The sequence below is a fragment of the Quercus robur genome, chromosome 7 (genome assembly GCF_932294415.1).
Source record: "Quercus robur chromosome 7, dhQueRobu3.1, whole genome shotgun sequence".
NCBI classification, from domain to species: Eukaryota; Viridiplantae; Streptophyta; class Magnoliopsida; order Fagales; family Fagaceae; genus Quercus; species Quercus robur.
Window position 1 is genome coordinate 21,573,421 of NC_065540.1, and position 27,529 is coordinate 21,600,949.

General features: G+C 35.4%; 1 protein-coding gene across 3 annotated transcripts; it reads right to left on the reverse strand.

Moving 5' to 3' along the window:
- Nucleotides 1-12,796: 12,796 nt before the first annotated feature.
- Nucleotides 12,797-25,383, reverse strand: LOC126692739 (U11/U12 small nuclear ribonucleoprotein 48 kDa protein). Of its 3 annotated transcripts, XM_050388455.1 has the most exons (6): nucleotides 24,147-25,383; nucleotides 21,228-21,339; nucleotides 20,063-20,170; nucleotides 15,880-16,880; nucleotides 15,094-15,776; nucleotides 12,797-13,116 (listed from the first exon to the last, which is right to left on the reverse strand). In XM_050388455.1, exons 1-4 carry the CDS (start codon nucleotides 25,121-25,123, stop codon nucleotides 15,978-15,980), a joined length of 2,100 nt encoding a protein of 699 aa, XP_050244412.1. In that variant the 5' UTR covers nucleotides 25,124-25,383; the 3' UTR covers nucleotides 12,797-13,116; nucleotides 15,094-15,776; nucleotides 15,880-15,977. The 3 variants fall into 3 exon arrangements, with proteins under 3 accessions (XP_050244412.1, XP_050244413.1, XP_050244411.1); XM_050388456.1 differs by lacking the exon at nucleotides 15,094-15,776; XM_050388454.1 differs by having other exon boundaries at nucleotides 12,797-15,776.
- Between the last annotated feature and the right edge of the window lie 2,146 nt (nucleotides 25,384-27,529).

Genomic DNA, 27,529 nt, shown 5'->3' on the forward strand with positions numbered 1-27,529 from the left:
AATTGAATATAAATTGGAGTATTCGGTAAATAAATATTATAAATAAATTTCAAATGATAGTATTAAATATAAAATTTTAATAGTTAAAAGTAGAGGAATTTGAACTTTGGAGATGTCTTTATTGAAAACATCAACAATTATAGTCGTCATATAAGACTCTTGGCTATTAATTATAAATTTCAACTCAATAGAAATATTGTAAATAATAACATAGTTTTTGTGTAGAAGTGTAATTAAGCAAATATAAAAAATCACTTTGAACCTTTACTTCTTCTTTTTTTCTTTCCGTTTTTTTTTTTTTTTTTTGAGAAGAACTTTGAACCTCTACTTGGTGTCTCATCCAACAGAAGCAGACAATAGAAGATAAGAAGAATATGGCCCGCACCGCATAAAATATTATTATATGGGTCATTACAATTAGTTCGTGGTGATTACCTAACTATTATACTATTACCTAACTATTATATGGGTCATTAAAATTTTCATTTACGTGCAGATTTGTGGGTATATATTATACTATACAAGTTTTTTGTGTGGTCTAAGAGGACCAAGACTGACCAATAGATCCCACGTAAAACCAACGTAATTGCCAGCTGAGTACTTAGGATTAGAATACAATCCAGCTAACACACTACATGTCAGTATGATAAACTGTAGTATCATAATTTTCGCTGATTTATCTATTTATACTATCTATAAGAGGATTTTTCTCTTTGAATTAAACTTTTATGTGGTTTGAAAATCCCCTAGACTCTACGCTTAATAAGGACAAAGCTTGAGGAAAACCTGATAAAAGTATATCTCTAACTCCACGTAAAATGTTTATAAAATAGGATACTCTTCTACTAATCCATATCTTCAACACAAACTTATCCAAAAATTAAAATTTAAAAAAAAAAAAAAAATTCTCAGTCTACTTTGATATTTCCCTCAAGGCCACGTACACTAGTTTCTTTATAAAATGTTTTCAGTAAAATATTTCTAGTTTTTTATTTTATGCTTCACTGTAAAATCTAGTTCAAACTTGAAAATGTTTTTTTGTTGACCATAAATATTTTTGCAAAACGTTTTACTAAAAATACTTGGTAAAATAATTTATAAAAAACACACAATGGCTCTCCCTTCTCAAATCTGGTAGTCGAGGTCGTTGGCTAAGTAGCTAGAGGCACCGATTTTGTTAGTTTCTACTTAAATTTATTTTGTTATATTAAACATCTAAAAGTATTTTATAGCGTAGCAAATGGAGAGTTAAGTTTACCCCAAAACAAAAACTTATACCTTAGTTGAAATTTTCTCTTGCGTAAAAGAGAAAAAAGTTGTTTGTTAAAAAAAAAAAAAAAAAGTAGTTCGTAAAGACATGAGTATTTGTTCACCTTCTGCCTTGACTAACTTTCAGTAATAGTAACTCTTCGAAATGCACTTAAAAAAACAAAAATCATTACCACTCAAGCTCAACTGCCTCTACTTGCTAGGGTCTTTAAAATGCAAAGCTATTTGAGTGTTCTTTGAGAGCAATCAACAAATTCGTAAGGGATACTCAAGTAAACACTTCACAAGACAGTACTCCGATTGAGACTTGAGAGTCACCAAACCAACCCAAAACAGTTGAAACATAATTCCTAAAAATTTAAAGGATGTCCCAATTCATTAGTTTCGCTGATGAGTTCACAATTATTATTGAATTTATATCAATAAGCAAGAATGATATATGTAGGTGAAAGTACACACATAAATTATATTTATGTGATTATAAAAAAATAAAAATAAAAGATCCTAACTTAAAAATTGAAAATTATTCCCCTTAATGTTTAATAATCTTAGTTTTCAAGGGTACGTAACATGTACATATCATCACAAACGTGAGTCATTAACAAAACTCCGTTGACAAAATGGTCAATTTAATACATACTTTAAAACTCAAAAGAGAATCTAATCTATTACCTTTTTTTTAATTTTAATGTAAACAAAAATGTTAATAAATAGTAAAGCATCACTAGAAATAAAAAAAGTTTTACACTATTGAATGAAAAAACTCTTGAATTAGAAAATAGAAATCAAATAGAAAAAGAATTCATGGACCAAGTGAATCCTGAAGCATCTCTCTCAAACCAAGAAAAAGATGTTGAAGAAGATTCTAGGGGATTAGACATAAAAAAACGCAAAAACAAAAAGCAATACAAGACTGACACAGAAGCAGAACTTGAGTTATTCCTAAAAAGATCTAAAAACATTCATTATGATCAATTTGAAGAAAAATTATTGTGTTAATGTGTGAGAAAATCAGCCCCTTGTCTCTCTCGAACCAAGAAAAAGATGTTGAAGAAGATTCTAGGGGATTATACATAAAAAAATTGTAGAAACAAAAAGCAATACAAGACTAAGACGGAAGCAGAACTTGAGTTATTCCTAAAAAGATCTAAAAACATTCATTATGATCAATTTGAAGAAAAATTCTTGTGTTAATGTGTGAGAAAATCAGCCCCTTGTCTCTCTCAAACCAAGAAAAATATGTTGAAGAAGATTCTAGGGGATTAGACATAAAAAAAATGTAGAAACAAAAAGCAATACAAGACTAACACGGAAGCAGAACTTGAGTTATTCCTAAAAAGATCTAAAAACATTCATTATCAATTTGAAGACAAATTCTTGTGTTAATGTGTGAGAAAATCAGCCCCTCGTCTCTCTCAAACCAAGAAAAAGATGTTGAAGAAGATTCTAGGTGATTAGACATAAAAAAACGGAGAAATAAAAAGCAATACAAGACTAACACGGAAGCAAAACTTGAGTTATTCCTAAAAATATCTAAAAACATTCACTATGATCAATTTGAAGAAAATTTCTTGTGTTAATGTGTGAGAAAATCAGCCCCTCATTCCTCCCAAGGAGAAAAGATGACGAAATTTCTCTTTCACACAATAGTAAGAGCACTTTCTTTTAATGTCTTTTCCAATGACAAAAGCCAAAGTTTGTCAACAAAAGGCATCATAGTCCATAGAAAGAAATGGTCCCATCAGGTTTCCACAAATTTATCTATCTTAAACACTACTGGAGCAATGTGATTGATTGCAACCTTGAGGAATGTAATCCATTGATTCTATTTACAGAGCACAATACAAAGTTTTTAATTTGACAACTCAAAAAAGCCACACTTAATTGGGCCAAACAAAACTTGACAAATAAGGAAAGGACCAAGCAATTTAATTTTAAAGTCCGCGTAGAGTTCCATAACAAATCAATTAAGCAAAAGAAAATGAAAGCTTTTTTTTTTTTTTTGAGTGGCTGCAGTGTGAAGTATAGAGCATATACCACCCAATATATATGACGCCTTTATTGCTTTTTTCATTTGAAGCTACAGTCTTAATTATTTGCTGCTGGTTGATATATATTCAACGTTTCTCTTAAACTTTTTATTTCAACTGCTTGAAAGTTCAAGAAAAGAATGCTATTTCTTTAAATCGAGAAAGAATGATGGGTTGAATTTTTTGACCTTAAATGGAAGCTATGATTATAGCACTACAAAAAACTGGTCCTACACCAGCGTTTTTTCCCAGCGCTTTTTAAAACTGCCGTAATAGGTTACCCTATGGCAGCACTTTCAGAATCCGCTGGTATAGGATGCCCTATCACGGCGATTCAACAGTGGCACTTTTTAAACCACTGCTATAGGGGTCCTATAGCGGCGGTTTTAGAAACCACTGGTATATGTAAACCTATTACAGCGTTTTCAAACCGCCGCTATAGGGTAGAAATATCAAATTTTTTTTAATTATTTTCTTTTTTGTAAAGAGCCTATTCCAGTGGTTTTAAAACCTCTGCTTTAGGGTTTTTCATATTTGAAACCTATTCCAACCTCTTTGAAACTGCTAGGATAGGTTGTTTACAATAATATTTTTATTATTTTTTTTTTTTTAATCTTAAAACACCTATTACAACACTTTCAAATCGCCGGTATAGGTTGCTAATATTGAAGACCTATTCTAGCGCTTTTAAAAGCACTATAACAGGGTATTACTCCTTTGCTGATATTTAAGACCTATCACAGCGCTTTAAAAAGCACTGTAAAAGGGTTTACTCATTCCCTTATGTGATTAACCTATACTAGAGCTTTTAAAAACACTGGAATACGGTTTACTCATTCCTTTATGTGATTTACCTATCCCAACGCTTCAAAAAGTGTTGTAATAAGGTTTATTCTTTCCCTTATGTGATTGACCTATCCTAGCGCTTTAAAAAGCACTGTAATTTACTCCTTCCCTTATGTGATTGACCTATCCTAGCACTTTTAAAAACGCTGGAATAGGGTTTACCGATTCCCTTATGTGATTTACCTATGTCAGCGCTTCTAAAAGCGCTGTAATAGGGTTTACTCCTTCCCTTATGTAATTTACCTATCCCAACGTTTTTAAAAGCGATGGAATAGGGTTCACTTTTTCCCTTATGTGAGTGACCTATCCCAGCACTTTTAAAAGCGCTGTAATAAGGTTTACTCCTTCCCTTATGTGAGTGACCTATTCCAGCGCTTTTAAAAGCACTATAATAGGTTTTACTCATTTTCTTTTTCGTGTGGCCTATTGCATTTTATTTTTCTTTTGTTTTTAAGAGGCTATTCCTAAAATTTACCAAAATACCCCCCTAAATGTAAAAAATGACCGAAGACCTCCGAACCTAGAAAATGACCCAAATCTCACCTGAAATCTAGAAAATGACTGAAATACCCCGATGCCTAAACAAGACCAAACTACCCCCGATGCCTAAAAAGACCAAAATACCCCCATAAAGGCAATGAGGGCCTCATTTTCCACTTTAATTTTGCTCCTCGGGTGGATCATAAAGGAATCCCAGGAATGGTGCCCTCACATCTCATAAGAACTCTTGAATGGAAATTAAAAAGAGATGTAACTACAGTTCTGAAGACACATATCTTTTTTGTGATGGTATAAGTCAACCCTATGGGGTACCATTTTGCCTAGACAAAGTCCCACCATGACAAAAAATTAAAGCGGTGATTGTTGAGAAGAATTATCTTTTACTATTTCAGTTTGTAGACATGTACAAAGCATGTTGGGTTTTCAAAAGATTGAGACAAAGAATTATGGTGATGTCAAGGCACTACTAGCTACTACTCTTTGAGCTAGCAAATTATCAATGATACATATTATTTTGGCATGGAAATGGAAATTGCTTTTAAGCGTGTTAGATTTTTCAAAAGATTGAGACAAAGAGTAATGGTGATGTCAAAGCAGTACACTACTATTAGAGCTAGCAGGTTATGAATAATTCATATTATTTTAGCATAGAAATGGAAATTGCATTCAACAATTTGTGAAAGAAGACACATATCGTCATTACAAATTGCTTTGATGTTGGTTTCTTACACCCAATGCACTAAAAAGTTGACTAAATTTTTGAAAGGTGAATAAATTGGTATGAAAACGTGTTAAAGGTCCCAAATTGTCTCCTCTAATGGTCTAACTCTCAGCATGCCTATATCTTTCAAAATCTAGTTGAAATGAGGTAGTTGAAACTTGAAAGTCATAAAATACTATCACATAATATCTACTCAAGGTAAAACCAAATCGTGAGGCCTGTAATTTTATATGTGAAGCATGAACCAAAGCCATCTAAAGTAACAATAACCTATTACTAGAGAAAGCCTTGTGATAAACCTACCAAACTAGCATACCCCAATAAAAGTCAGCTTGAAATCAATTATATTTGGGTTGGGCCACAATAAGATGTATGTCATTTTGTTGACAGAGTGAGATTGTTCTACAACATATAGAAACTAAGGCACCATTTTAATTTTTGAACCACCAAAGCCCAGACTACAGCAACCTACTACAAAAATATAAATTACCAAAAATAATAATAATAATACAGTAGTGACAAAAATATTTGGATTGAGATTGTCCTCTTATCTAATTAGGGCTTTTTTTTTTTTTTAAATTACAAATTACATTCTCTAAATTGGCCTATTTTTATTTTTTTCATATAGTTTTGATTTTTTTTTTCATTTTTGTTCCTCAACTTCAATTTCACGTGGTCAAAAAATTCTATTAAGTATGCCATTTTAAACGGCCCTTTTTTTTTCCCTCAGTTTCTAAATCTTAAAAATATAGAGAAATTATTTTTTGTTAAAATAATTGTTATAAAAAACTTATTAAAATAAAATCAAATGACAACCACATCATTTTTTGGAATTAACAACACAATTTGAATGAAAGCTATACAGAAGGAAAACATTGAAAACTGTAAGATTTGGAAAACCTAGAGAGGAAAAGCTTGAAAAGCTAGAGAGGGAAGTTTCTGGAATAAGTCTGTATTTCACTCAATGAATGAAACTGTACAAGAGCTTATAACTATAAAGCAACAGAAGAAAAACTAACTCCCAAACTATCAGGAAGTTAGTTACTGCATGTGTGCAAAATACGTGTGAACTCTACAAGGATAAATTAACTATCTAGAAACTACATGTAGTATAACAACTAATTAACTAGTCCTGTAGTTTAGCACATCTTGCTTGTCGTATAACAACTAATTAACTAGTCCTAATTAACTAATTAATTAGGGTTTACTAATTAACTAGTTTTTTACCACAGAACTTGTGGGGAGAAGCTATTCTTTCTGCCAATTATATTCTTAATAAATTGCCTAGAAAGAAAACCAAGAATACGTCATATGAATTATGGAAAGGTAAAATGCCTTCCTATCAATTCTTAAAGGTGTGGTGGTGTCTGACAAAGGTGGCTATCCCTACTCCTAAAAAGATAAAGATAGGATCAAAATCAGTGGATTGTGTTTTCATTGGTTATGCTCATAATAGCAATGCATATCAGTTTCTAATTCATAAATCTGACATTCCTGACATGAATGCGAATACTATTATTGAATCAAGGAATGCTGTATTTTTTGAAGATATATTTCCTTACAAATCCACACAAGAATCAAGTTCTCATAAGAGAAACTTTGAGTCTATGTCTAGTACCTCTCATGATCAAGAGTTGATGAAAGAGAGGAATGAGGTTAAGCCTAGATGCAGTAAGAGGGCTAAAACATCAAAATCATTTGGTCTGAATTTTCTAACTTATATGTTAGAAGATGAACCTCAAAGCTTCAAGGAAGCTATTTATACACCTGAGGTGCCTTTCTAGAAAGAAGCTGTCAATAGTGAGATTGAATCCATCTTACAAAATCATACATGGGAACTAGTGGATTTTCCACCAGGTTTTAAACCTCTAGGACATAAATGGATATAAATGGTTTAAAACCACCAGGTTTTGGCTGAATTGAGTTTTTCACTAAAATAGGCCACTGGCTTGCCCTTTTGACTGAGAACACCCCCTATGCCAACTCTAGAAGCATCACAATCCAATTCAAAGATCTTTTCAAAGTCAAGAGCCTGCAATACTAGTGTTGTAGTAAGGGCAACTTTCAAGGACTCAAAACTTTGCTACTTAGCCTCATCCCACGCAAAAGTAGACAACTTGAGACAGTCAATGAGTGGTGCTGCAATTGTGCTAAACCCTTTGATGAATCTCTTGTAAAATGTTAACCCATGGAAGCTTCTTACTTCAGCCACAGATCTTGGAACAAGCCAATCTAGAATGGCCTTAACCTTCCCCTCATCCATTGCAATTCCCTTGTCAGTCACCACATACCCAAGAAAACCTATCTCACCTACTACAAAGGTACATTTCTTGGTATTTGCATAGAACTTATCCCTTCTTAGCAACTCAAACACAGATTGCAAATGATTCACATGATCATTCAAAGTCTTGCTATATACCAATATATCATCAAAGTAAACTACAACACATACACCAAGCAAAGGCTGCAACATTTGAGTCATTACCCTCATGAAAGTAGAGGGTGCATTAGTAAGACCAAAAGGCACGACAAACCACTCATATAGCCCACTATGAGTCTTAAAGGCAGTCTTCCACTCATTCCCTGGCTTAATCCGAATTTGATGATAGCCACTTCTAAGATCTATCTCGAAAAAGATTTTAGAACTAGCTAGATAGTCAAGCATATCATCTAGCCTAGGTATAGGAAACCGATATTTGATTGTGATTTTGTTAATGGCTCTACTGTCAACACACATTCTCCAACTACCATCCTTCTTAGGGGTTAAGAGAGTTGGTACAGCACATGGACTAATACTTGGCCTAATATATCCCTTGTCCAATAGTTCTTGCACTTGCCTATTAAGTTCATCATTTTCCATTGGTGTCATCCTATAGGCTGCCCTATTAGGTAATGCAGAACCTGGAATGAAATCAATGGCATGTTGTATGTCTCTCATAAGAGGCAATTCAATAGGTAATTCATTAGGGAAGACATCCTCAAAAGACTTGATCAACTCCTTTATAGATTGAGGCACTATCATAACATCTAACTCTAATGCAGTCAATAACATGTAAACCACACCAGTTGCTAGAGTTTCTTGTGCAAATTTCTTGACAACAAGCAAAGAATTAGGCTGTACAGTAGTAGGAGTTTTAAGAATCACCTTTTCTTTCATGGGCAGTAGGGTGTAATGCAGTCCATCCTTGTATAAGCTGTAGGTGTTCTTCCTTCCATCATGGTTGGTGTGCCTATCATACTGCCAAGGCCTTCCCAACAGCAAATGGCATGCATCCATCTTCACTACATCACAAAAAACTGAATCTTGGAACTTCTTCCTAATTGAAAAGGAGACCATGCATCTCTTGGAAACTCTTATATCATTGCCTGTCTTAAGCCATGTCAGTTTGTAGGGGTAAGGATGATCTTCAGTCTTTAAACCAAGTTTATCAACAACTTCTTCAGAAACCACATTTTCACAACTTCCCCCATCAATAACTAAGTTGCAAATCCTGTCACCAATATTACAAGTGGTGTGAAAAATGTTACTCCTCAACCAATCCTCCTACTCCTCCTATTTTGGTGCTAACAGGGCCTTCTTCCTCATCTGTGTCACCTATAACAATTCCTTCTTCATACATTGGAAATTCTTCATCTTCCTGGTCTTCACAACCTTCAATCATCAAAGCTTTACCCTTGCCTTGAGCACTAACTCCCCCTTTCTTGCAATCTGTGGCCTTGTGCCCAGCTTCTCCACACTTGTAGCACTTAAATGTAAAACTTTGTGCTTCTTTAGGACTAGTTTGGCTGCACCAAAAATTGAAGGCAGACCTGCACTCTCAATCTTGAAAGGTTGTGCACTATTAGTAGTTGGCCTTCCTTGAGTGCTAACTTAGGTACTTCTACTACCACCATAAACTTGGAATTTCACAAAAGCTTTTCTTGCAAGTTGCTTCTCAAACATCAAGGCTCTATTGTAAGCTTCAAAAACAGACAATAGTTGGTGCAAAGATAAGGCATCTTGAATTGGTGGTTTAAGACCACTCAAGAACCTTACAACCATCTGCTCTTCACTCTCATTCAAGTCTACTCGAGCTACCAGTTGATAAAATGCCTCTGTATACTCTTCCACACTACCATGTTGCCTCAAATTATGCAATTATTTGTACAAGGACTGCATATAATTGAAAGGCAGAAATTGGTCTCTCATTTTCTATTTCATCTTGCACCAATCTCGGATCTTTCTTTTACCTCTCCTAACTCTTTGAACTTGGAGTTGTTCCTACCAAGCTGAAGCTCTCCCCCTCAACTTGATAGAGATCAACTTCACCTTCTTGGAATCTGGCACCTCATGGAAATCAAAGATTCTTTCCATTTGGTTAAGTCAATCCATGAATTCTTCATGATTTTAGCTACCATAGAACTCAGGTAACTCAATCTTGAAGTTAGATTCCCATTTTGGTTCTCCCCTTGGAGACTAGGCACTTGCCTTAGAACGCCTCTTCTAGGCTAACCAATTGGGTTACTAAAGTTGTTTTGACTGTCAGTTTCAGCATCTTCAACAGGTTCATCATCATTTCTAGGATGATAACGCCAGTTTCTTCTCACTTCCTCAGTCAAGGTAGCAAGATGCCCCCTTAGTAGCTCCACAGTCTGCTCCAATGTCACCTGGGGTTCTCCTTAGTGTGGTTGCGGTTGCTGCCTAGGTTGAACCTACACCTCAGGTTCATGTACTGCAATACCTTTCTTGTTCCTTCTATTGCAAACTATCGGTGCCATCTTCACAAATTCTTAGGCTCACTAGTAGAGGATAAGAAAATGAAATCAAGATAGGATCTTGATAGGTTTTTTATGACAGAAATGATGAAACAAATTGCAAACCAACTTGAATCCTAAGGATCTCAAGCTCTGATACCAAATTATGATGGAGGAAAAAATGGTGAAAGTGAAAGATGTTTTAGAAAGCTAAGTTGCTTAGAGAAAAGAAAGAATTCACTAACTCTTCAAGAGACACACTCTTGGAATAATACCTCATAGGTAGATTTCTTGGATTCAAATTCAACTAGTTACAATGAAGGCAACCTTGCTTATTTATAGTTACATAAGCAAGCTGCTGAGTTAGTTACAAGAACCCACCATGTGACTGCCATGTGATTTGGCCAAAGCCTAACTAACTTTTCTAACTAACTAAAAGGCTATTGCACTTATCACTAATAACCTATCAGCTAACTAACTTTTTGTTACAAGTGATAAAGGCTATTAAAAGTAAAACCAAAAATTATTTATTATACAACAGAAGCTAGTAACAAATAGATTTAAAAATGAACTGCATCACATTAACTCTCAATTAATGATAGGTATCAAGAAGGTATCGAGACCTGCAGTTTCAGCTTTTCTTAAATAGTTTCTTGAGCAGTTTTGTGTTTTCAATAATACCACTTGTTATTCAAACTCAAGGTCTTCTTGAACACACTTAGAAACAAACACTCAATTGCATATAAAGAGCATTTTGTCTATAGGATATGCCAATCACATGAAATATGACTGTTACAAATCTCAACTTATATCAAACAATAGTTAACAACATGGATGGACCTTTTAACACAAACTTTAGGATAAAGTTTTTCTCCAAACATGTTCAAAGCTTTTGGCTTCAACCCCTAATAGATGTGTCAACTTTTATTGTCATATGCACTACCTATAATTTATTTGGTTGGTTGAATTGAGTGAGTCATGTGCATTATACATTATAATGATGCACATTATCTTCTTATTAGGAGTTGAAATCAACGGCTTTAAACATGTTTTCGATCATTTTCTAGGTTTCTAGGTCATTTCTTTCATTTTTTAGGTTTCAGGGATATTTCAATTATTTTTTTAGGTTCTAAGGGTATTTTGATCATTTTTAGGTTTCAGAGGTATTTTAATCTTTTTTTTTTTTTTTTTTTTAGGTTCTATGGGCATTTCAATTAATTTTTAGGTTTCAGGGTCATTTTGATCATTTTCTAGATTTAGGGGTATTTTGGAAGTTTTAAGGGGTATTTCGGTCTTTTTTTAGGTTTCAGGGGTATTTTGGTCATTTTCTAAGTTCTAAGGGTATTTCAGTAAATTTTTAGGTTTTGGGATCATTTTAGACATTTTTTAGGTTCTAAGTGTATTTTAGTCATTTTTTAGGCTTCAAGGCCATTTCTATCATTTTTTTTTAAGGTTCTAATGGTATTTTGGTCATTTTTAGATTTTATGTGTATTTTGGTCATTTTAAAGGGTCTTGGGTAGTATTTTGGTCATTTTGAAAATTTAGGTGCATTTTGGTAATTTTATAGATTTAAGGGTATTTTGGTAATTTAATTGAATAGGTTTTACCTATAATAATTGGGTTGGACGAAATTTGACTTATAATTAATTAGTAGAATGTGTTAGAATGGGTAAGTGAGTTTTATGTACTCCACCCATTTATGCCCAACCCAAACCCATTTTGAGCTTGCATGTAAGCTATATACCAATTGAATGCATGCAATTTGTCTATGCAACTGCATAACTTTCGATCCAAGTTATCATTAAAGTTGAATTGAATCTTTGGACACTGTAGGCTACAATTTTTCTTTTTCTTTTTTTTTTTTTTTTTTTTGGACTTGAGGTGTAGTAAAGAAGTTGAAAGGTATAAGCGGCAGAAACCGATTATCCACGGTTTAAGCGTTTTGTTCTAATGAGCCTCTCCATTATGATCTTACAAACACAACTACAAAATATTGACTTGTATATAATAGCACCTCCCAAAACTATCAGATACGTTCAAAGCGAAGCAACTACAAAATATTGACTTGTATATAATAGCACCTCCCAAAACTATCAGATACGTTCAAAGCGAAGCAACAAAAAGGAAAGAGAAATGAGTGGATACGAGAGTATTACAGTCACACCCCCCCCCCCCCCCCCCCCCCCATCCGGGCCATCCCTATTAACCTTTGAACCTTGTAGAGTTCCTTAAACAAGAATGAGACTTTTGCTTCTTTTTATAAGCACACCATTGGGCTCCCACCTTTTTCCTTTTTCTCTTTTGTTAATTCAATAATTATTCCTTTTCCTCAATAATTACAATGACGAAGAGAGAATTTGACATCTAAATGATTCCACTAAAAACAGTAAAACACCATGAAGGTTAATCTAACTGTCGCCCTTTTTTCTTTTTCTTAATTACAACTATTTTCGGAACCCAAGTCAATTGCTTAACCCATTTAAATAACCCAAAAAATAAAATACCAGCCTTTTTGTAAATTTTGAATTGACAATTGAGAAATAGACTTAAAGACAGATTGTCTTAATTACGTTAGAACCTATAACAAAATGTCAAATGAAAGTGACAATTTTTCGTAAGCCCTTAACTAAAGATTGGATCCAGAATGCAGGCTACATCGCCAAACAGAAACCAAAAATCCACATATAACAGACATATATAAGCATATCTTTGATCATTAAATCACAATAAAAAATAAAAATAAAAGAACAGTCAATACAAAATATCTACTCACGTGGTACACAAAAATGTGTAAATTCAATGGAGAAGCTGAAACATGCCATCAATGTTTTACCAGAAAAACGAGGAAGTTGAAATTGCAGTTTTCATTCACTCGTTAGCAATCTTCAATACACGTGGTGTCCAGACTTCCCATTAACCACATTGTTTCTGTTGTAGGAGCTGACACCCCCACATTCATGCATCCTAACAAACTTCTTAGAATCTCCAGCAAAAGTTGTGGATATTTTCGAAATCTATAAGAAATAAGGTTAGCTATGAGAAAATTAAAACAGGCATGTAACATAACATGAAGACAGAAAGCCCTGAACTTATCAACTCAATTAAGCACAAGAAATGTCTAATAGATCTCAGCTTTCTCTTTCAAGGATGCTCACTAGGGAAATCCATTGCAATACCACAGTTACTATTTGGCCCTTGGTTCTACCATTTTTGTCTTCTTGAGGACCCAGTGGCCATCAGTGAATATTATGTACATTAGTTTGGTCTAAAGAACAGAGCAAAACAACATATACCAGAGATCACTAGCAGTACATATTATTGTAAGAAAAAGAAAACTAACTGTTTATATTATGGCAAAAAACAGAACTGTAACATAAAATTTTGTTACAATGTGGAGGATAACTGCTTCAATAGTGGTACTAGCTTATATGTGAAATGCTATTTTCTTGGCTTCAAATATGTAATTATAGAAGTTTAATCAATCATAAAATATTATTGGAAGGTGTAAGCTAATCACTGGTAATGTTTAGTGGGTCCTATTTTCAACATTATAGACCAAATCATGCCTCCATCAAGGTAGGAAGGATTTATGCACATGGGGGAGGGGCTGCTACCCCATTGTGTAGCTCATAATTTGCCTTCAGACAACTTAAAGAGAACAACGAACAATATTTAAAATTCTGTGGGTAAAGGAACACACACTTGTGCAATAGATATTGCTCTCTGCATATATACAAACAGCAGTCTGTTTTCCAGTCCAAAACCCAATAACAGTCAAAAGCCTTGTCTATACCAAAACCATTTTAGGGTTGACCCTGGACAAGATTACATAATTTTGGAATAACCAATCAATTCTGTATGATATCCAAGCCTAATAAAAATGCTCATTCCCTACTAGAATAATTTTTCCTATTTTTTATTGGCTACCACAATATAGATTAGCCTAAGCTATATTGATAATTACATTGATCTAGGATACCTCTCCCAAAAAAATAAAATAAGGGGAGGGGGGCATAAGGCTGCTTACCAGTAACCTCTCCAATACCTTGCAAAAATGGGAGTTTTTTGTACTATGTATGACCTATATATAGGATACATCCTGTGTACTAGAGCAATGCCGTATCAATAAGATGGTCTTTTGTTGATAAAAATTGACAATTATATTAAAAGTCATATAACTTATATCTTATGATACTGCCATTGATTTATGTCAGACAAAATCAATGACACTTATGACAGAACCTAACAAAGTAGTACTAAGGATAAGAGCTTGAATTCAAATGACTGCCTACGCCAAAGTAACAGAAAAAAAAAAAGTAACATGTGCATGATGATGCACTCATCTGTCAGTTGAAATATCCCCCCCCCCCCCCCCCCACCCCCCAACACACACACGTATGTTTGTAAAATACAGATTATAAAAGAGTAAAATAGTACATTATAAAAGAGTAAAATATCTTCCTCTTTTTTTCAGACTAGAATTCTCCTAATTATTAAAAGCCTCTATATCCCAATGAAAAATTATGTAATTCTGCCCCTATTTATTTCAATCCTCTCTGAACTTCAAGAAGTCCGACCTAATTCTAAAAAATAATAATAATAATAATAAAATTAAAAAAAAAAAAAAACACACACACACACACACACACATGCCCGCACAACTTCAAGAAGTCAGACCTAGGTCCACAAAGTGGAACAAAAGGATTTTCATTTAAATCTAAAAAGAAAGATTGCACAGATGTTAATACAGGTGGCAAGAATGCAGTTGCTTAAAAAATAGGCTGGATAAAAATAGTTGTATTTATAAACAATGAGGCTTTAAAAGATGCACATAAGCCAAATAATAAGCTAAACCAAACACGCTCTAAGAGTCATATCATGATGCAATTTATGGCAATCAAAAGCTCCATTTGTTTTATAAAAAAAAACATTTTCCAGGAAAAAATATCTTCAGTAGAAAATATTTTCAAAGAAAATAATTTGTTGCCTACTGCTTGGTTGAGTCTGAACTACTTCTCCAGTGTTTGGTGCCCCAAAAATATCAATTGTCAAAACCAGCAAAAAGTCACTGAAGTCAATAGGCAGTGGTGGTTATGGTGGCAGCAGTGACAGTGGGAGGGGGAGAGAAAGAGGTGGTCATCATGGGGGCGCAGGGGATAGAAGGGAGGTGCTGGCAACAGCAAGGAGGAATATGGTTTTTTTGGGGATGTGTGTGTGTGGAGGAGGTGGTGGTGGTAGCAGAAACAAAGGAGCAAGGAGGAGGCCAGGAGGGAGGGAGGATGTGGTTAATGACACAGAGAAGTTGGGAAGGGAGCAAGGAGGTGATTGAGGTAACACAGAGGAGTGGGGAGAGTTAGGGAGGTGGAGAGTGGGGACATCAAAGGCTTGGTCAAGGAATTGTTTATGATTTCACACTGCATAAGCAATTTTCAGCTCCTTTTCTGTAATATTCCATTGATCATGAAAACATTCTGTTGACAAACATTTTCAGTTGCACCAATTATTACAAAACAACTTCTGGAAAATATTTTATGCCAAAACAAATGGTGTCAAGGATCTAGATGAGTTTGGAGAAATCACACTGAGCTTAACAGAAAACATATAAGAAAACAGTTCAAGGATACAAAGGAGGATACAAGTGTAGATAGAATTGCTGAAGCCTGATGACTTTGTACTGCAAAGTTATGCGAATAAACAATGTCAAAAGCTAACTACACATTCAAACAAAGATAAAATCATGCTTAAAATAGAAATTAGAAAAAACTAGAATTACTCACTTCAAAAGATGAAGCTACTCAGATTTATCATGGTAGCCAGGAAAGTTCCTTATTGAAAGAGTAGATGCTAGTTTGGTCAAGCAATTCTGTAACACAATTTATCTGGTCTGATGCTTGCTGCCAGTGGAGAGATCATCTTCATACATATCACGAGATTCTGAAGGAATGTATCGATCCTCAAAAGCATTTTGTACCAGAAAGTCTGAACTATGATTGTCATATGTTTTTCTTCCCCTTCTATCCTCAACGTTTGATTTCTGTTCGTCTTGTTTTGCAACTGAATCATTCACAGAATTTGACCTAGAAGAAGATGATCTACCATAATGATATTTTAACATGCCAGAAGATGGCTGCTTAATCTCATGGTGCCTGGTATTGGACACCTCCAGATCATCTCGCTCTCTTCGATGACTACTTCGCACATGTGACCGACGATGACTATCATTTCTGCTGGGGCTTCTTGAATAAATTTCACTATCATGTTTGTCCCGATTGGAACGTCTCTGATCCACATAATCATGGTGCTCATTAAGAGAAGCATCTTTCAAACTTTTAGATCTCTTACCACAATCAGAGTGTGACTGTGTCCTATCATTATATTGGCTACCTCTGGCTGCCGCATAATCACTTTTTCTTGGCTCATCAACAGTGATGGTGCTATCATTTCTGCTGGGGCTTCTTGAAAAAATTTCCCTATCACGCTTGTTCCAATTGGAAAATCCCTGATTTACATATTCATGGTGCTCGTTAAGAGAAGCATCTTTCAAACTATTAGATCTCTTACCATACTCAGAGTTTGAGTGTGCCCTATAATTATATTGGCTACCTCTGGGTGCTGCATAATCACTTTTTCTTGGCTCATCAACAGTGATGGTGCTGTCATGAGCAGAAAATGATTCAGATGGAAACATTCCTTGATCTTCAGTTCCCTTCACCAAACACCCAATTCCTCCAGCTTTCTTAATTTCCTCCATGTATTCGTCTATTATATCCCTTGTAACCTTTGAAAAGCACATAAAAATAAAGGCATTAATGAGGGAAGAAATCAATTAGGTGTAAAACTGAGCTGCAATTGTAAACAACATATAACTAATGCAATTGTACAATGATCTTGTCAAAATTGGCGACACCTCAGTTTAGCTTTTTCACCAAAGTGTTCACAGATGTCAACCAGAACAATGCAGTAACAGTCAACAAATGGTCCACAGTCTTCAATAACTGAAGGACCTATTTTCAGACTTTCAAGATTACACATGTTCTTCATGGAAAGTATGAACCACAAAAGGAAACAAACTTCTTTCTTAGGCACAATCTTCCACATCATATTGTTCTATGCAAACAACAAAGGAATAATAAACATTTCGGGAAAAATATGGCACACTTGGTCAAAGGTTGAGTCAGTAGAGCAAAGTGCGTGCATAAACACAAGTAGATACAGGAGAAAGAGCTGATCCCTTCCAAAACAAGCCTATGATCATAACTAGAATACTATAAAGCAATACTTAGTAGTTTTCGTCACAAGAAATAAACAATGATAGTCGATTAAGGACACAGTTATAAGGAGATATCATTATGGGAAAGACCATCACATTGAGCCTTAACAACAAGTCACCAAATTAATTATAAGTCATGTTCATCATGGAAATTACAAGACTACATGTCTTTCATTTTATTTATTTTTGAAAGATAGAGTTTACGATAAACATCCAAAAATCAATTGGGGGATGACATCTTCAATGCCCCTTCACCTCATTTTGTTCAAACGAAGCAGAATAAGAAGAAGTTGCTGCTGCTGCTAGCAGATGGGAAATTTAACAGTTTTCAGGTTTGAAGCATTGTCATTACCTAGTCATATTTCCCATCACAGCTCATTCTTCACCCTCTTTTCTCTCCACTTAAGGCAACAGCAATTGCCTTCCTCAGCAACTGCAAAGCCACATAACCTCTATAAGTAACATACATGCAACTTCACTCTCTTAGATCCAGTTATCACTTGGTCCCCTTCTTTCTCCTCTATGATACCCAAATATACCAAACGGTGAAGAATTGTGTGAAATTTGGGAATATGAGAAAAAAAAATGATAAATCCGTAGGCTCAAAATTATAGAAAAGATAAAAAAGGTTATATTTATTCTCCAGACTTTCAACATAACTTGTAGATTTTTGTCATTTACAAGGTGCTTACACACATGGCCTATGTGATGAATGACCTCTAGAGATTTAAGCTTGCATCTAATAATAGATTCCTAAAATGCTTAATAATTTCAATGGCTAATTTAGCAGATGATTGAATGACTTGTTACTCTCTTATGTATAATGCATTCAATAATTTTTTATCTTATAACACAGTTATAGAAAAAAAAAAAAAAAAAATCATATACAATGCAAAACAGGAAAATACATAATTGAAAGTTGAAACACTATAATCGAACTCCACTACTTCATATACTCAACTCCACTGAACCAACCCTTACGCAGTGGACACCAGATGCAAGCCCCAGATCACATGACAGAGCGATGGAGGACCACTACCTAGAGGACCCAATCAATATTGATTGATGCTGATGGATGGTCAGACTTTTTTGGATTTCAATTTATTTGAATTTTTGGACTTAATGTTATTTAATTTCATTCCCACATTTAATTTAATTATTACAAGTTATTTCCTTTCCTTACTTGGTTATGAACTTATATATTTTCTTTCCTTGGTGTAACTTGGGAACCCTATATAAGGCCAAAATTCAGTATTGGTACATTTTGCTGGATAAATAAAATTATTGTTGAAATTTTCTTCCAATGGATTGGTGCTAACTCTAGGCAACTCTAAGTGCCAACTCTTAGGGTGTTTTTGTTTGGAAGTGAAATAGGGTAGATGGAAAACTTTGGAGAGAAAATAGGAAGGAAAACTTTTTGGAGTGTGTTTGGTTAGGTGGGGAGGAAGGGAAATAAATGGTGGAACCCAGGTGTTGTCTCTCCGAGCCCACCAAAAAGTTCTCTCCAAAATGAAGAGAAAACTGAAGGGAAAATTTGGACATCATTTTTGGACAAAAATGCCCAAGTGCAGTTGCACATAGGCTTGTCCACGTTACTCTTCTTCATTTTTTTTTTCTTTCCTCCTAGACGTTGCCTCTTCTCCCCTCTTTTTTTTTTTTTTTTTGATTTACTGGGCAGGCTTCCAACACATCTAGTGCTCATATTCTTTTTTCTTTTTTTTCTTTTGCTTTATGTTCTTTTCTTTTTCTTTTTCTTTTTTGTTTAGATGTGATTTTTTTTTTCCTAGACATGATTTTTATTTTTTAATATATTTAGGTTATTGATTTTTTTTTTTTTTGGTTTTAATTGGGCATCATTTTTAACCAAGAGTATATGCGTAAATTTATACACACTCACTTTTTCCATCCTTCCACTTTTTCACTCCCAACCAAACAAAAATGAGGGAAATTAAAATTTTTTCTATCCTCCTACTTTTTCATCCTCCCACCATTTTCTATCATCCCACTTTTCCACCCCTCCAACCAAACGAACCCTTAGGTTTTATCTTTCTTTCCACCACTTAGTGCCAACTCCAAGCAATCCTCAAAATTAATTCCTCAATTTATCTTTTTTGTACTTTTTGTTTAGTCAAAACTTCCATTTTTTTTTATAATAGATTTCTGTTTACCTATCAAAAAAAAAAAAAAAAAAACTTCCATTAAGAATTTTGTGTTGCACCACCTTAATTTCAATTTAATTATGATCAGATTTATGGATCCTTATCATCTAATTGGGATTAACCACAAGTATTGTTTTCTGCAATTCTATCCTATCCAAAATCATACTCTTTGTCGCCTCCCTATTTCACTTCATCAACTACTACATTCTCCACCCATTATTGTGTTGTGGACGGAGGAAGTGTCATTTGAGCTAAAGCTCGTTGCCCACTTCATTGACTTCATATAGGAATAATTATTAACATTTTGTCACTTTATAACCAAAACTCAATCACACTTTTGACATTCAAATGACATGTTAATATTGTCTTATTGATGTTTTATCAGCCTGTAAACCATCCATATTACTCCAACACCAAATAGCAGCGACGTTATCAACATCAAGTGTAATAATGTATAATTTTCTGACCATATTAAATAAGACAATACACTTGCAACAAAAGAAATTTCTAGTACTAACACCTGCTTTTTACCTGTACAGCTGTTTTCTTCCCCTTTTTTCCACGATATGACATTCTTCTGCGTTTGTAATCCCTTTCTTCAGCCAGTAACTCCTCTCTAGTCTTAGTCTTGTTTGTTTCCTGATGTATACACAAGATTTTGAAGCTATGAGATTTAAAAGTTAAGTTACCCACCAAATAAATAGAGGTTAAGATTTTAGTTAATCTGCCTGTTATAACCAAAATTGCTGGCAAGAGAGGAAATGCAAATCAAGAAATCCAAGAAAGAAGACTAAACTTAGTAATCATCCAATCAAACAACTGTAAAATGAAGACTTCAGGATGTTGTAGTGATCTCCATCCCATTGAACTTCTGATTATCTCTCTCATGCCAAATGACCATAAAGCAGATGTGTGACATAGTTACCACTCTGCCTACTTTAAAAACTCTATTTCTTTAGGCCTAACTACAACGATCTTGAGTGACATGTCTCAAAAGAAGTGTTTCAGAAGTTTTATCTTTAAGTTGTGTTGCCAAGCCTAAGGAAGACTTTTCGTAAATCTGCCAAGTGACCAACAACTTTTATGACTCTTTACAGCCATGTCATTTAAGTGACATGAGCCTCTAATATGAATGTTACAATGGGTCAAGTCAAACTTTTTAGATAGGTAGGTTAAGTCAGAGATGTTCATGTTTCTAAAAGCAGTACCTCACCACTACAAGCTACTATCCATATTCATACTTTAGTGGAGTAAACCCCACAACAACAAAAAGGTTATTCCTAAAAAATGAGGAGTGATTTAATTTTCTGCAAATGACAAATTCCATCAAAGTTCTGAAAAAGCTAAAAACTAGTATGAACCAAACATAATTTGGTTGAATTTCCCAAGACACAATTGTCATGGCGCCCATTTAGTAAAGTGGTTTCAAGCTGCACTTTTCCAAAATACAACTATTTTAAACTTCACTTTTTTCTGGATACAATGAAGAAGAAAGTAAATAAATAAAACCCAGTTTCAAAAGGTTGAAAAATAAGCTAATACCAAACAGGAACAAAGTCACACATGCACCCAATGGGTCTTGAACCCATACTTCACCACCCTCCAGCAAGCACTTGCAAGGGGAGGAGGTGTCCGTTGAGCTAGAGCTCATTGGTAAGATTTAACTTCCTGCTGAGATATACAAAGCAATGAATACCTGTCTAAAGGACTGTTGCCTAAGTCCGTCATGCTCAAGTATAGGCCTATAGTTTGGACGTCTTTTCCGCTCTTCATATGCTCTCTGTGACAGATAATCATGCTCAGCCACCCTAAAAATAGAAAGAAACAGACCTCAGCATTTATTTTTAAAAATGAAAACTGGTATGTCTGTCAAGATAAAACTACATCACATAAAAATAGGAGAAGATCTAAAAGAATGATTCCAATAAGTTGGAACATGAGATGGAAATGAAGACAACCTATTCAACACTACATAGAGGCCATGCCCGGTGCAAAAAGCTCCCACTTGGTCTAGGAGAGGTGGTTGGCAGGTAGCCTAAACCCCAAAACCAGTCGTATCTGACCAACACTATGTAGATGATAAAAAAATCATAGATAAGACCACAAGGTCCACAACAAACTCTACTAGCCTATTTACAAGTATATCATATGGATGTCACAACATACACATCTATCTACTATCTCTACTTAAATAAATAAATAAAAATTTTGATATGTACTAAGATTTATTGACATCAAAAAGGGACACCTTAGTACACAAGGAGTGTACAAGGGTCAAATACAGATCTTACAAGATTCAATAAAATCAAAGATAGAAGAGAGTGATTAGTTTCAAAAGGCAGACAACCGATCCAAAAAAGTTCTAAAGAAAAATAACTTGAGGTCAAGAATAGATCTCTCAGAATCTTCAAAACATCTACTGTTTCTTTCCCCCCAAAGACACCACATTAAACAATGGGGAACAATTATCCATATATGACCATTTCGATGACGACCAAACCAGCCTTGCCAGCAAGCAAGGAGCCCCACAAATGACTTAGGCATAACCCAACTTACTCCAAATAAACCCAAAACCATTGACCACAAATCCATAGCAACTAGACAATGAAGGAAAAGATGGTCAACCGATTCACCATTACACTTGCACATACAACACCAATCCAATATCCAAACCTACCTTTTTGTAAACTGTCAATTGTCAAGCATTTCCCCAAAGCAGCGATCCAAACAAAGAAAGCCACTTGAGAAGGGATCTTCTGCTTCCAAATACTTTTCAAAGGGAAACAACAATCATTAGAGCCCACTAGAAGAATGTAATAATCTTTAACCATGAATCCCTTATTTCTATCTGGTTTCCAACTCATTTTATCCTCCCCAAAACCCTTTAATGAAGAGCCATACATAGTATCCATGAAACTCGACACAGCCTCCAATTCCCAAACATGAAAACCCCTAAAGAAACTTACACCCAAAAAAAGACCCCATTAGTGAACTTCATAAGCTCAGCCACACTTGCCTCCTTATCTCGGCAAAATCTAAATAATTCAGGAAAGTAGACAGCAAGAGGTGTCTCCCCACACCAACAGTCTTGCCAAAACTTCACCCTCGACCCATCACCAATATCATACAAAATATAACGAGAAAAAGGCCATCCTCGACTAATATTTTTCCACAAACCAATATCATATGGACCAAAAACTGGACCGGTACACCAACCACCCCATACACACCATATTTCACCTCTATCACTTGCCTCCAAAGGGCATCCCTTTCAAACACAAATCTCCATAGCCACTTCCCAAGCAAAGCTTCATTAAAAAGTCTAACTTTCCTTATCCCCAAGCCACCCAAAAAAAAAGTAGTACAAACAGTAGCCCATATAACCAAGTGAAATTTAGGTTCATGGATCATTCTTTGTATGAACAACAACACGGAGGAAGATTCTAAAATGTGATAGTCTCTTGAAGAAAGGAATTAATATACGAGAATGGTGTTGCATGTGCGGGCCTTGTGGTGAGACTATGGATCGTTTGTTGTTACCTGTGTTGTGGTCTTTTATCTTCTAAATAATTGGGCTTCATAACGTATTTCCCAAGAGTGTTGGTGATCTATTACATGGATGGAAGAACTAGTTTGGGAAACATTCATCCCTTGTTTGAAATCTAGCCCTTTTTATGTCTGCTATGGACACTAAAGAGAGAGGAACCATTGTAGAGTTGAAGATGTCGAGCCTCGATTGTTTAACTAAAGTCATCTTTTCATAAGATAATTGTTTGAATAGTCCCATATTCTAGGTTCTAGAAACAATCATTGTATGGTAGATTTCATTGATTGATTTGATTCTCTCCTTTTAGGCATGTAACTATTATTCTTTGTAATTCTTTAGGACTACATCATGTATATATCTCATTTGCATAAAAATATATGTACTATAACCTTCCTATGTTTTTAATTACGGATTTTCCTTTCTATAGATATATTTGTCAACCATCTATTCAAAAAGCAGGAAGGATAATACATATTGTCAAGGGACATTAAACGTATGTCCAAAAGAAATAGTGTATCAGATACAACTACTAAGATCAAAGCTTTCATTTTCAGGATTCATTTTCAGCAGTATCAGATACATATTAGAAGTCTCCATGAAGTACAAATATGCAACATAGACACGACTCTAATGTCAAAACATCCATTCTATTACATAAGCCACCAGGGATCTGTTATTATATCTGATTTGAAAATAATAATAATAATAATAATCCTTCTCCATACGCATCTCATGTGCAACACTTAGTCATTAGTTTCTACCTTTCTATAATTCTTTTCAGTTCTTTCAATGGCCAACTTCTTACTAAACAGGAGCAACATATATATAACAGAGACAAGAAAAGGCACAACGGATCAAGATAGACTTTGAAACTGAAATTAGAATTCTGGAATCCAAACACCAAAAAGAAAGCAAATACAAACTTCACTGCTAGTGGCCTACAACCTTGGTTCTTGTGTCATGAATGAGACCATTATAACACGGCAAATGAAAATGAGAACAAGTTTAGCCAAATGTAAATAGGTTAGCAAGCATAGTAGAGAAAGAAAACAGGGAATAGTAACATACAGCTGATACTTGGTAAGCGGTTGAGAAACATGAAACCCATTAAAGTTTTGTTGAAGCAAAGCTCTTTCTTTCAATGCAGTAACCGCTGCTTGGACTTGTGACACAGAAATGACCTCATCTCCACGGCCAGCATCAGCATCAGCATGGGACTGGGTCTGGGTCTGGGTGGTGATAAACAATCCCAATTGCGCTGCCTCCAATACACATTGCTTAAGCATGTGAATAGCAAATAGCTTCCCATTCATTTCACCATAGAGAATGGAAAGCTGAGAGGCTAACCACATCAACGCCTGTACCAAAACGGGACACTTGAAAAAACTCATTACACTCTGCTCATTCGATTGTTGTTGTTGTTGTTGAGAATAATTATGTAGAGCTTCCGTGACAATAGTGTTGAGGCAGAGCCTGAAAAGCAACAATATATGATCCCTCATTGCCACATCAATGACAATGCTGCCGTATCGCGGGGAACTCATGAGCACCCAATTTCCGATCAGCCCGGAAAGGGAAAGGGAAAGGGAAAGGGAACGGAGAATGGCGTGGGAGTAGGCGGTGGGGTAATCAGTCCAGGCGTCGGTTTCGGATCTAATAGAGAGCAAGTCGGAGGGGAGAATTGAGAAATCGAAATCGAAAGGAGAAGGATTGTTGGGAGAGTGAAGGGATAAAAAGGGGGGAAGAGGAGTAGGAGTAGCGGTTGGGGTTGGGGTTGGGGTTTGTAGAGTGGAGAAGTGAACGACGGCGGGGCAATCGTGATAGAAAAAATTGGAAGAAGAAGAAGAAGAGCAGTGGCAGTGAAGGGAGTGGCGGAAGAGGGCGGAAGGGGGGATGAGATGGTGGGGATTGAATGGGCATTGGATTAGGTTTTGGTTTTCAGAATGGAGAGTGGTGGAAATGGAAAGGGAAAGGGAGTGATGGAGGGTTTGTTGGGAGAAGTGGATGAGGTTTTCAAGTGTGGTCAGTAACGAATTAGGGTTCATTGGATTGGATTGAGATTTTGGGGAGCTAGGGTTAGGGTTTTGATTTGAAACCACACAGACAGACAGAGAGATTAATATATCAGATTCAGGGGTGTCCTCTTTCTTGAAGAAGAAAGGATGAAATCGCTCATGAATGAATGATGACCGACTCACATCAGAATCATCGCAGCAATATTGGGTTGGACTCAAGAGGAACAAACTTCAGGTTTCTATTCACTATTTTTTTTTTTTTTGGAGAAACTTCTATTCAATATTTTGGTTAGCTTGCATCCTCTAATATTAAATTCAGGTACAAGGTTAGCTTGCATTTAATATCTTCGAGTAAATTAATATTAAATTCAGGTTTTTATTAATTTTGTTAAAAGAATATTTTTCTCACATGAAAATATTTATGTGAAATTTGTTTTCAAAAAATCGTTTTTATTAGTTAATTGCATAAATAAAGGCAAATTTTTTTTTAAAAGAATTAAACGAAATGCCTAAATTAAATAAATTTGAAACTTAGATGACTCAATTAAACGAAAATAAATTTTAAAAACTAAAATGAATTTTAGTCAAACTTTTTTTTTTGAGAATCAATATTAGTCCAACTTAGATTGTGAAATTTGCACCTATTTTGTTTTGGACAAAACTTGGTGGATTTATTTACAATTTAACTAGCAAAAACTATTAACATATTCATTAGTTAGCATGATTTTCAAACTATTTAGGAAACTAACATCTTAAGTCTGTTGAACTCGTGTTTCATAAGGTAGCAAAGTTAAGGTGGAAAAAAAATCTACGTGAAACTCGAGTCTAGAAAACTTGAGTTCCACAAAAGAAGAGGAAATCAAAAAAACCCAATTGATCATCTTCTTCTCTCCCACTTCCAACCACAAAAACCCAACAACAAAACCAAACATCCACACAGCAAATCAAAACTAAAAACATACCTCTATCACCATGAACAACAACAAACTCGAAAAATTCACAATACTTAAACCCACTGAAAATTCACAAAACGAAAACTCAAACCCACAAAAAATTCACAATACCCAAACCAACCATGGCTCTGATCAAATTTGGCTCATGTCCTACGTCCCCAACCATGACCACCACTAGATCGGCTACCCAAAATTACGAACAGAGAAAGAGAAAGGCACAAACGAATGGTGAGAGAAAGAAAAAAAAAAGTGTGATGTAGGAAGCCCAGTAGTAGGAAGAAGCCCAACAACATGGGCAGAGAAGAGTTAGTGGATTGATAGCAAAATCATTAAACCCGAATGGCAAGAATAATGAATTATAAGCCTATAAAGTTAATAAATGGGCCTTGAGGAAAGCAAATAGGCCTAATGGAGCCCGGAGAGAGAGGTAGTAAACTCATGGGCATTATGTGATGTAGAAAAGTAATAATGGGTCATAGCAAGCTCGAAGTAATGAAGTAAAAAAGTAAGAGGTTGATGGAAAGCCCATGAAACCCATGGATGAAGGATAAGGTAACTGGGCCTGGGAAGCCCAAATGAGTTAGTAAAAACCCATGAGAGTGCAGAATTGGAAAATGGGTCAAGGATGCCCAAGAGAAAAGAAATGGGACAAAGGAGCCCACAAGCAATGTAATGGGTCAAGAAAGCCCAAAGTAGCATGAGTATGAATCCAATGACCATACTGGGTCATTATAGCCAATTGAGAAAGAAATATGCAGCAGGCCTAAAAAAGGCCTGGCAAGTTGGGGTCAAATAACACCACAGCAGGAATAGCAGAGTAGCATGGCAAGAATGGTAACAAGAATAAGGAAGGAGCAAAAGAGTAGGCTGAAGAAAGAAAAACCCACAATTAAAAAAGGCCCAGCCCTTGAGAGAAGCAAGCTGTAAGGAATGAGAAATCAGAAAACAGTCCATGCCATAAGAGGTCAAGGATGAGCGGCAAAATGCATAAATGAGCCTCCAAACCACGTCAAATGCATGAGCAGTAGACAAGCTTTGGACATACACAGAACTGGAGCATGCGCAAGGCCCAGACACCACCAACATGTACCCAGCCAATACAAGAGTGGTAAGTTATGGGTCAGAGGTAAAAAGGGGTATAGTCTAGCGGTGGGGAGAAGGTAAAACCTATTATGGGGTTCCTGCTCAGATTCTTTTGAGAGTAATGTCTTGCTGTGATGACTTACCACTCAAAAGAAGTAAGGATGAGTTGGAACTACTAGATGCATGCCATAAGGGATAGAGAGAGAACACCCACGCTATGGTAGATAAGAATGTCATGGTGAGCAAGCAAACAAAATAATTGTCTTTGTCTGGTGATAAGGAGTAGCGCAGCCAGTACAAGTAAGTGGTGGTGGCTGGACAGCTAACAAACCAGTGGTGGTCGACAAAGACACCCAGACCAGAAAAAAAGTAGTTAAGGGCTAAAATGGTAAAAGCCAAT